The sequence below is a fragment of the Dinoponera quadriceps genome, unplaced genomic scaffold, assembly GCF_001313825.1.
Source record: "Dinoponera quadriceps isolate SergipeBrazil2010 unplaced genomic scaffold, ASM131382v1 scaffold3271, whole genome shotgun sequence".
NCBI classification, from domain to species: domain Eukaryota; kingdom Metazoa; phylum Arthropoda; class Insecta; order Hymenoptera; family Formicidae; genus Dinoponera; species Dinoponera quadriceps.
The window spans coordinates 1,588,783-1,600,759 of NW_014557287.1; the positions used below are offsets into that span (position 1 = coordinate 1,588,783).

The 11,977-nt window shown below is 48.3% G+C and overlaps 1 protein-coding gene across 5 annotated transcripts in view; it reads right to left on the minus strand.

The window, feature by feature from the left end:
* Positions 1–11,977, minus strand: part of LOC106748948 (ras-specific guanine nucleotide-releasing factor 2-like) — a 60,173-nt gene that overhangs the window by 42,800 nt on the left and 5,396 nt on the right. For all 5 annotated transcript variants that reach the window (XM_014627906.1, XM_014627909.1, XM_014627907.1 and 2 more), the window contains exon 4: positions 7,334–7,450. In XM_014627906.1, coding sequence (XP_014483392.1) covers positions 7,334–7,450 — 117 coding nt within the window. The remainder of the gene's footprint in view (positions 1–7,333; positions 7,451–11,977) is intronic.

Sequence of the window (11,977 nt, forward strand, 5' to 3'; positions counted from 1 at the left end):
CCCCCCCCGCCCCCACATCTGATATCCTGTTCGCTCAGCTCCGCTCATATTTCTCGGCAACGTGTGTCAGAAAATCTCGCGACGGGTAGGCGAAGGGGATGGAGAGTGGTGGACGAGGGCGCGCACAGGGGTGGCCGGCGACGGGTCGCGCTCGTTTTTCACGTCGACCGCCTTTCCGGCTGTTTAATCGTTTCCTTCGGCTTGTTTAACCTCCTCTCCACGCCGGGCGTGGCCGGGTTCGATTGTTTCGCCATTCGTCCAGTCGAGAAGAAGCCGACTCGGTGCGTTTTGCTTTTGAAAAGCCCGTGTTCGCGCTCGGCGCACGGCCGAAATTCGCCCGGTGGGCGAAAGAGAGACGCAGATAAACAGAGAAACCGAGAGAATGGAGCGACACGAGTACATACGTGGGCGTATTTATGGTTTTACAGCTCTCTCTCTCTCTCTCTCTCCTCGCGCGTTACAACGGCGCGCCATTGTCGGCGAGAGTTATGAACGCGAGTTATATCGCGATCGGCGCTTTTTTCCCCGTTTCGCACCTTCGCGACGCTATCGATTATATTGTACCTCGGCGCCCGCACCGGTGTACGTCGTGCATCGGCCGGGTGCCGCTAACGCGCCGTATTAATTACATCACGATGTTAATTATCAAACTTTGGTCGTTGCGCATTACGCGGGGAGAAATAATTGATTACACGCGGCGCCCAGTTCGGAATTAAATCGAGCCGCGTAACGATGAGCACGACCGACCGATCCGAGCGGGTCCTCGGCGGATACAGAAATCGCCGCCTCGTCGAGCGAGCGAGCCCGTTGAGAGATCGCAAATTCGGCGTGTGCACAAATCGAGAATTCCGCGGGGGGAAAGAGAGAGGGGGGAGGGGGGCGTGTGAGAAACGGTGGGTGCGGCATTTTTGAATAAACACGGGTATTTGAGAAGCCAAGCTCTCAAGCCCCGGGGCCGGTCGTTAAAGTAACTCTATACCGGCGGATTCTGTATCGGAAAGCCGAGCGCGCGACGTTGGATTTGGAACGGACGTGTAACGAACTGAAAACCTGCGATCCTTTGAAAAGTCGCAGGCGGAGAGCCAAGTGCGGTGTAATCGAAAACCTACGTGAGCGCGCCAATGGAAGAAGTCCAATACGTTCGCGAGATGTCGGACTTAACGGCTGAATGAGCTACGTATCATCTGACAAACAAGCCAGCGAATTGAACGGTTCCTTCACGTTTTGCCCCCCTCCCCCCTTTCTCACTGTCTGTTCCGTCGATTGTCCATCGTGGTATTTTCTTCGACGGCATAACCGACAAGTTTTCGGGAATGCGCGATGGTTTCGTGTGACATCTTAATCTTCGCCCGACTAATCCGTTAAATTTAATCCATTAAAGAATCAGTCTGATTACTCGCTCTAGAGGTCTCAGATTCTATTATTCGAGTGATTTCTTTTTTTTTCAACAGAACTGGGAATTAGATGCTGAGAGCAGAAAAAATAATTGATTTGATAATTAGTCCGATCAGAAAGAAGCGTTCCGTAAATGGGATCGGTCGTTAATCTGTTTAAACGACATTCATCATCGGATATAACGGTGATTAAGCGCGATAATTCAAGGGGCTAATGTTATTTCCACGCGCGCGCGTGTATCACAGCGCTGTGAGAGAATGCGATCGAGATTAGAGAAGCCCGTTTGCCTTCGAGAGATGGAAACTGTTGCGATATTCCCCGACGTCCATTATCTGTACGTTGTGTTTCGAGGGCGCATAAGAGGATAACCGTCAGACCGTAGTGCATCGATAGTAATTGTACACCTTGTTTGTAATTACGAAAGCAGATCGCAGCAGCCGTCAGGGATACGGAAATACGGAGGCGTTTCAAGTTTGATCTCTCTCTCTCTCTCTCTCTCTCTCTGCCAGCTCAAGATTCGACGTCCAATCTATCCGTCTCCATATCTCGCGACATTTCGCCCACGGATAATCACGTTCTCTTTTTCCTCTCTGCTTTTTGCTTGGAGAAAAGTAGAGGTATGCGAATCGTTCGAATTCGAGCCGAGATCGAATTGAATCGGGAGAAACGGCGTCAGAAACGGCGGCCCGGTTTTTATCGAATTCGTCGGCGAATTCGTCGTGATATTCCCGGGGTCTGATTAATAAGTCATATGTCGCGACCGTGACGTAAGGAGACCGAATGAGGAACGATGAAATTAGCGGGTCGTGCTATTTACACGCCGCTCGAGGATCAGTCGCAACGTCGTGATATATTTCGCTGCGTCCTCGGGGAGGCCGGCAGCGCAGCGTGATCTCGGGATCTCGAAGGTGCGGATCGCCCGATTAAGAATCATCGGATTTAACGGTATTACAGGGCTTCTTACTGGCGTCCCCGGCATCCTTGACCCCGCGAACTCGGGAGAAAGCGTCCCGTCGGTTATCTCACGCGTCCGTGGCATATGTAATATATTAGAGCATTCTTCCTCCGTCATCGTCTGCGCCATTCGAGCGAGTGTTTAACAGCCGGTTTAACAGTCTAACGTGGCAATGAAAAGTAATCAGAAAGTGGAGCTGCAAATAAAACAGCGACGACCACGACGATGACGACGCTCCGGCGTCTCGTCTCGAAACGTGCTCTGCGTACTTTAGCGTGAATATGAAAAGAAATTAATCCTCGAGACACGATTTGTCCCATCGTTTGTCGCGTTGTTAACACATTATTATTATCGTTCTTATTGATTAGATATCCGGAAAGAGATTGCTTGATAATAGGAGAAAAGTTAGAGAAAAAAGATAAAACCGGGAGGATATGGAGGAGGGGTTTTCTTTTTCGCGCGGCGAAGAGCAACCGAGTCATTTTACGGAGGAAAAATGCCTCGTTTGCGCAACAAATGACACTGCTCGATAATGGAGGGATTCCAAAGCGGCTGCCTCCGGGACATAGAATATTCCATCGCATGATTTCTCAGAAAGGGAGAGATCCACATTTGTCCTCGTATAAGATCCCGGTGGCGCGCGGGGCGCTGCAAAATTAAAAGAGGTATTCCGGAGGAAAATCCTGCTCGGCGCGGTAGGACGCGAGGCGACGCACCTTCGCTGATAGCAGCGAGTTATGTAATTCGCAACGCGAGTCGTCTCTGCAAACCGTTTGAAATTACATCGCCGCGAGCACTCTCGAGCGACAGAAGCAATTACAGATGAGAATATCCGGGAGAAATTTTCCGCGTGACGTCGGAATTGAATTTATAGCCTACGATATCAACGCACAATTGGGACGATTCGTCGCTGACGAACCTCTCCGGTATGCGAACGAAATTAGCTTGCAAACGAGAGGAGGTGCAAATACACTCCGTTCATTTTCAAATGAAAGCTTGCGGGGACGCAAACAATTTCCCCTTTCTCCCTTTCCTTCTCTCTGCCACCCTCTCTCTCTCTTTCCCTCCGCATTGAAAGTCAGCGCACACCGAGACCGCGATACGTTTGGGGAGTATTCTGTTTATTTCATCCGCCGGTTTTATACTTTTGCCATTTTCTCGTTTCCCGGCGCATTTGGCCGCGATTCGAAAACGGCAACGTCCGCCTCGAGTGCGAGTGCAAATGAGAATCTCATTTGTGCCGCACCGCCGGGATAATTCGGATGCGCCGGCCGGTCCAACCGCTAATTCAGCGGTACGCATTACCGTCTGCGCCCGGCATGCGGAAACACTACGCAGTTAATAGCCCGTCAATGTCCGCAGCGAAATCTATATTTCCGTGTTTCACCGACACGCACTCCCCGACAGTCGCGACACCCGATATTCTCGAAGCGAGTATTTTTCACAGTCACACTACGGCAGAGCTCCGTCGCCCGGTGTTTACTCGAATCCTGTTGTTCCATTCGCGGCGGATCCAACAACATTCCACTGGGAAAACCAGTTTTGCTCGAGCACAAACCGTTGGAAGTATTTTCGCGACGGATGCGGTCTCGATTTGTTTCGATTCGGTTAATACGCCGCCGAGGCGAGTGCCAGGAGCCGCCCGTGCGAGAGCGGAGGAGCGAAACCCGCGAAGCGTGCGGAACGCTGCAACGAGGCGGTGGTTTCTTCTTTTTTTTTTCTTTTTTCACACGCTCTCACGCCGGTGCATTAAAAGGGCCATTGTCGCGGCTGGCGGCTTTAATTATCGCGAGAATTGACTGGCGAGTTGACAACTATCCGTATCGCAAAGTGCGCTAAATTGGGACAAGAAGGCTGAGGCTTATGTCGATACTGCGCGATGCGAGTGCACCAATAAGCGAGCATCTCGCACAAAAGCCATCCGACCGTATTTAATCACAGCTGTACTCGTGCAACGAACGCGCCCCGCTTTATCTCGCTCATACTTTCAGAAGTGTATCCCGCAAAGGGAAAGATAAATACACTACGTTCGACTAATGCTCGGCGAGGAAAAGCGAGTCTTGGAACGATGGCGCGAGAAAATCTCGACGAAGGACCGCGTGTAAAAATCTGGAAAAATCTTATTCCGTGACGAGGCCGACGGCGGATGCGCCAGACAGCCACTTGGGTGTTGCCCGTAAACGCCTGCCGCGTCTTTAATTAATTTACGTTCGCCGAGTCAACGCGCTTTTCACCGTAAAGAAAAGAAAAAAAAACAGCCGTCGACCGCGAAGAAAAAGGGAGAATGAGAAAGAGAGAGATAGGGGAGATGCGCTCCTTCGTTAAGGAAGGAAGAAACGTAAAACGTAGCGGGTTTCGGTGCATCTCGCGGGAGATGCACAGACACCACCGATAGATAATAGCGTATAAAACAGACGAGCGGAGAGAAGGATGAAGCCGCGTCATTCTTCCTACGGACGCGGCGTGACGCGACGTTGTCCATGCCGATGTCGATCACGCTTTCTCTCGCTCGGGATTGCAAACCACTCTCCACTCTGTGGACTGTGAACTGAAATCAAATATTTTAACGAACTTGTTGGCGTTCGACTCCGAGAGTATCTCCTTGAAGCTCTTTGATTGGTTCGGGCAAACTTCCCGTCAGTTTAAATATTGGACGTACAGAAACGCTCCACCAAGTATCCGCACGTTGAAATATATACTTTTAATCCGCGCGTTTAACGTTTGTAAGTGAAGTTAATAACTCATTAAGTTAATGGGGTTGATGAAGTTTTTAATAAGTCGGACGCGCTTAATTCATGTAATCGCTGCGGTATATGAGATTATCGACGGACAGAAAGAGAAGAGATATTTGATTTCCTCAGGGTGTAATAATAACGCGTCAAAGTGTCCCTCCGATCTCCGAAGAATGAGGAAAATCGCGTGACAATAATTGCGGTATTGATCTTGCATTAGTCATTCTTCCTTTATTCTCCCTGGATTTTGAATGGTAAGAGCTGTGTTTGACCAAGCGGATTTTAATTTTATCGGGAAGTCGTGAGCCTCTCGGGACTTCCCGAAGCGCTTCGTTGGAGGCAAGTTTTTCGAACGGTGTGGCGATACGAGCCGTGTCAACAGCACGGCGAAAATCGGCAAAAATTCCTACGCTCCTCCGCAGCTCGGCTCTCGCTCTTCGCTGCAACGATAATTGCCGCTAAATGAAGTCGAGGTTGTTAAAGCGACCGCTGAAGTTACGGCCTCGCATTATTTTTCGCAGCAGGCCGCCGCGCGCGATCGATTTATCGGCCGCAACGAAAGTGGAAATAAGGAAGAAAAAACAGCTTCCTCCTTGTCTGCGAGACCAAAAGAAAATACTGGACGGCCGATATATCTTTAGAAAAAGCGGGAAAGCCGGCGAGCATCACGTGACCTTTGCAAAAATCGATACTATCCCCCTTCTATCCCTATTATCTCACACGTCTGCGTGACGTTGATGAACCTTTTAATCGCCCGGTCTGCATTTCGGATTCCCTTCGCCCGATTAACGGGAAGCTTAACGGCAAACTGACTCTCCCGTTCGCGAAGTTCATGAGATCGTAGGTGCGATGAGAAATGTTCCATTTGTCGTAATCCGGCGACCGGTGACGTCAGGAGAGCTCGAAAGAAATCCGACGCTTTGCTCCGTCGCATTCGTGATTTCGAGAAAGGAAAAGAAGAATCGAAGAAGATACATAGAGCTCAATGTACACATTTAACGATTAGTGAACGATTGACGAATTCCGATTTCAGCTTCAATGTTTCACGAGATCCTCATCAGTTGGAAGAGAAGACTCCGCATTAAAGGCTAGGATTTAACGTTAATTGCACCGTAACGAAAAGAATTATAGAACGGTGGTCTCGTCGTTATTTGATGAGAAGTCGGCTCTGCGAGCCAGAGCATGCTCATTTGCAAAATATCCACGTCATAAAAAATACATGTTCCACGCACTGCGCAAATCAGCGCCGCGGGCTCTCGGAACGCGCCACCCCGAAATACGAAATGAATATCGTAAAAAGCGAAAATGCCGCGCGTCTGTTTTATGTGGGCTGAAACCAGTTTGTGCGCGAGCTTTTAAATGCGGGGCATAAACACCCCCCCCCTCCCCCCATGCCCTTGAAGGGTACAAATGACACATTAGCCTTTGACATTAAATGCATTAGCAGAAGGTAAACACTATTGAATTATGTATCGCATTCGAATGCATCATCGAGAAGGGCTGAAACTAGGAAATTGCGTTATTTTGTACGTCGTCCCCGCGTTGAGACCTTCACATCGAGATGACCGTCTCGATAAAGAAAAGCGAGCGAGATAATCGATATCGCGAAAACGCCCCTTTTCAAGATCAAGACTACACAAGGTGAGGCAATAACTATCACCACCTTGAATATCTCCGAAAAATGAATGAATAGTGGCAAAAACTTATCTAACAAAACTATGCGTCGATACCAATTGTCACTTCAAACATCTTTCGTAAACGTAAACTTCATCTTCATCTAGCTGTTAGTAAAATATTTGTATTATTCAGGAACGTTTGAGATGGTAATAGTAGTCATCGTCTCATTCTGTATATACACATGCATACATATATTGAAGCTGTTTTAAAATAAATTTTATTTGATCTCTCCAGAAAGGCGACTTCGGGTCGTCGAAGGTTAAAAATGAATTACTCGATGCGCTTTATGAATGCCAATCGACGATTCTCCGATGACTCGACAATCGCAATTTTTATTCCACTCATCCCGTATTCGCACAGGACATTATAGCGGAAGCGGGAGCGTTCAGTTCATCGGGGCTCTCATTTTTGCCGGAACGCGTGGGAATTTTTGCATGCGCACACAGGCTGGAAGCTCGACTTTTGCAGTGAGCACAGGGCGAGTAGGATGTCACCACGCGAGTTGACAGAGAGCTTACGCGCGCGCGAAAACACATACATATACACGCGCACCGCGCGGTTCACGTTGCGTTACCTGTTTATCCGGCTCTTTGCCTTTGGCGGTGATGAGTCGATCGCAATAACAGCCCTCCAGCATAATGACGCCACTGGGCCGCGTACAGGTCTCGTTCTCGTAATAGAATAGCATATTCTGTAACAAACGTTGCGCTGTGAATTCGCTCATCCCGAGACGGAGGAATGAAAAAATAATATCTCGTAACATTTCGCAAAGAGGGTGGAGGGTAGAAACAGGGAGTAATAGGATCTTTTCATATTTAATCGCTTCATGCTCGTTCGCCGATCCGCCGATACTCGCATAAATTCGCGCGCGAGGCACGCAAGACTAGGGATGCTGTGAAAGTATCGATATTGATATTGAACGAGTATCTAGGGATACCAGTATAAGAATAAAAGTATCGATACCGACGCACTAATATGGAAAGTTAAAAAAAACCTTAAAATTGGAGAAAATATAAAAATCAAGGAAATGTTTGTCTTGCAAGCCGCTTTTAAAGGTTTCGTACGTCTACGCGTAATAATCTTGCTGTGGTAAAGATATTTCTGTCATCTGCACTAGACTTTCTACAGTTTGTAATGTAAAAACCCTGGAAAGGATGTATTAAAGCTTCTTCGCTGTGTCTTTGTTTCATGACGTCAGAAGCGAGAAATCGCGTGCGAAAAATTATTACGGTATACATAAAAATAAAGCAATATACGCACAAAATGTTACCCCGCGATCGATTCCGCACATTCGTGTAAAAATGTCCGAACATTTTCCTCTTTTACTTCCGGACTTCGACCGGAAAGAGTTAAAACGCATGTTGCATGTTAATTCTTGTGAAGCAAAAATACGTGATATCCTAAAGGTCGACCGGGTAAAATATAAAAAAAAGATCGGAAAGACTTCGAAACAAAATAGTATTGACATGGGTTACGAATGTCGGTAGGAAATATCGATACAAAAATGTCCGGTACTGAAAGAAAAATATCGGTACAATAATCGGTTATTATAACAGTAATATCCTTACGCAAGACGCGCGGCAGATGCGTCTTGGTTATCCGTCATTTAATTCGGCAGTCCGGAGAATACGATACTTAAGTCAGGCATGTGCTTTATACTTCCATTATATAAATTTCCACCGCGTAATACTTCGAGCGCTAAGGAAGGCAAGGATGTCTGACCACATTCAGACCGCTTCTACTACAAGAAAGAGAGAGATTTAGTCTCGAGCGCGGTAGCGTGTAGCGTAAAATGTTCCGCAGATTCATATTGTATTCCCGTGTAATAAGAAATCGCAGCGAAATACCATCGAGTGTTTATGGTTTAATTAACTCCAACGTACACGCGCATCTTGTTTCGCGAGTGCGCAGCATTGAATCTTCGAATTTGATGCTCCATTATTGAAATTATAGTACGCGACTGTCTGTAGCGAGACGAGAAACGGGAACCGTGACCGTCGCTCAGCTAAACAGAATATAATATTATATAAATCCGCTTTCCCGTCTACACGTTGCGACTGTATCTGTGTGTCCATGTAAGTGTACGTACGTATGCAGCGGCATAATAAAAGCTGAAAAATAATATCACCCGGATTGTATGGCAGCAAATTACTGGACGCGTCGTGTTACCGGCGCAAGATTCGCGAAATGAATATCGCGATTGGCGGGGAAGGAGGGGGGGGGAGGGGGACGGGAGGGTGCTCTCGTTTCATAAAGCCAGTTACCGTTCCAGGTAAAATCCACCGGGATGAAATTGGCGCCGCTCTGCTACGTGATACAATCCCCGAAACGATTTTGCTTTATCGGGACAACGTGACGCGCGGGTTACCGGCGGACATCTACGAGAAATATTTGCGATCGGCGATCGATTAAAGCGGCACTGACATACCGCGAAATTGCCTAGCCCGGCGTGCGCGAACGTATGCACGTCTCTTGTTCGCGACGACTGCGCGATGCTGAGATAGCAAATTCATCCGGCGCCGATGACAGAGATTCGCACGAGCGAGAGAAATATTTCACTGCGACGAGCCGAACGCACCGACGCATGGATCATCGGCGTTCCGGTGCGCGCCGGTCGATTAATAAAAAGCAATTTGCGGTAATGAGACTTGGTGTCCCACGAGAAAGTTTTATGGAACGAAGAGGACTCACTCTCTTTTTTTCTCTCTTTCTCCCTCCCCCCTTTCTCCCCCTCTCTTCTTCCGCTTACCACGGAGGGCTCTCGAAGAGCTCGGATCTTAGATTAACTTAACTTCTGTCTCGGAAATTGCGCGTGCGCTTCGCCGCGCAAGGGCGATAAGAGCCCTTTCCTTTACGCGAGTTTCGAACTCGCGCGCTCGGAGGAACGTGAGCGTTCTCGCGTGACGGTTAGAAGGGCCGAAGTTTTCGATCCCCGTAATACGAGACTGCGATAGGTCTATCAAGCTTGGAGAGCACGAGCGCGGGTTACCTCCACCGCGCGTCCGGTGATAACCCGACACGGGATACCCAATTATTACGCGTCGCGTAAAAAAAGAGAGGGAAAAACGAAACGTACAGAGCGGGAAACTTCCGCACGATAATCTTTTCGACTTATCGTTGATTTTCGATTTATTACTGTGTTTATCTTCCAGAAGATTACTTTACTTATCTTCTAGAATAGAATTAACTGCTTTCTCCGTACCTCCCGATACAGGTAACAGCGAGCATTTCCAGACACCCTGTACAGTTGGTGTCATGTGTGCTGTATGCGTGTGGTCAGTTACAAAAAGATTACAGAATTTTTTTTTTTTATCGAGCTCATCAACGTTCCTCCTATCCAATAGGAAAATGTATCTCCTGAAAAGGACTAAACAAGAAATCGTCCTATTGGACGTGAGATGCGTTCCAAAATTTCGAGAAAAAATGTTACAAACTTTTTGCGACCGACTATTCCTTACATGGGAAATGGTTCTAATTAAAACGATTTTGATCTTACGTATATATGTGTGAGGTTAAAAAATTATATCATTTACGAATAGGGTAATTTACAGTCTAGAGAATAGTACAGAACCGGCAATAATGCCGATTGTACACGCGAAAGAAAGAAAAAAGACATTCGGCAAACGAGACTAGAGAGACCTCCGTGCGCTGACGTCGTACTTTTCATTCAATCTCACTTTCGATCTCTTTCCGGTATTCCTTATTATTCCCCCAGTACGTAAACTGGTTTCCGTATTGCCGATACGGATAACAGCGAGTGAGCGAGCAAGCGGCCGTCTCGAGATATCCTGCGCTCCGTGTTTCTTCGCAACTGAAATTAGTTAAGTGAAGAGGTGAGATAGTTAACGAACTTCCGCTGTAAAAGTAGGAACTCATCTGCAATGCAGTAGCGTGACTTCGGCTCGTGAAACATCCGAAGATCCGACTTCTCTCTAACCATATGGAATTACGAGGTCGGACGTATAATACGGCAATTTCGTCCGCGACGCGGTACGTCGAAATGGAATGCATCCGTCGATCCGCGTGCATCGGGAGTAAAATCACCGGCGCGTTTCGCAAAAATCCACCTTACGAAATACGAGCGGGGATGCGCGAGGAAGGAAAGCCCGAGTTGTCCCGACACGTGTGATCTCCCGTTTCTAAAGTTACGATCCGGCCGCAACGACGATAGGCGGAAATTTCGATTAGATCATTACGAGTCGTCTCGCGTCCACATGATCGCGTTACATCGAGATCGAACGAATAGTCTGGGAGATACGACGGGCAGATCACGTAACCGGGGATCGCCGGTGACTTAAGGGATCACCACGGCGGTCCGGGATGCGGCGAAAGAAGATGGAAGGAGGCCACGCGGATGCCGGCGGTGCGGATGCGGCTAGACTGACGAGGAGATTATCTGTCGCGAACTATGTCGAAAGTTCCGCCCGTAATTGTATTAGTTAGCTCGCGAAAACGCTCGCGAGAGAATTAATGAGGCTTCATTTTCGAACTTCGCGGCGGTCGCGAGCGCACGGCATCTTCGAGGGCGAAGAAATTCCGCGGATCAACGGAGAGGGATGGGAAAGCGTGCCAGCCTCGCTTCTACAAGTTGCAGCAAACTCCAGATATTGTTGTGTTACTTCATTTTAATGGCTGTTAATATAGTCGGAGACGTCGAAATGTCACTGTCGTTTCGAGTCTCGACCGCCGCGAAAGACGTTTCGCCCTCGAAACTTCCCGGCGAACTTCGGCGATTAATCGCCGCGAGAGCTCATCGTTGCGCGATGCTAAAAATAATCGCTTTCGTGGTAACCGAGAAAAATATCCTTTTCCTCATGAATTACGCAACTCGGGGAAACGAGACGTCGATTGTACGCGTTTTGCATCAGCCCCCCCCCCCCCCCCGAGCGGGGCTTCCCCNGCCGGCCAAGTACGCGTCAACGTGTAAACAACCGCAGTAATTTCTCGTAATTATCGCAGAGAAATGTCTCCGTAATTTGTACTATTTCGGGAAGGCCTGTTCTACAATATAGTATTTCGGATGCCGGAAGGCAGCCGACGGCCCGATGAAGAGAGCTTACTTTCGCAAAGTAAATTCTCTCATTCGCATCGACATTCGTCTTGGCACCCGACGTGTCGATTTGGATTAGGTCCAGGTCGCTGCTCGAAACAACGTAAGACCGGAGTCGATGCACACGCAAATTGACGCATCCCGTGTCGCAGTACACGGGCGGGGGGG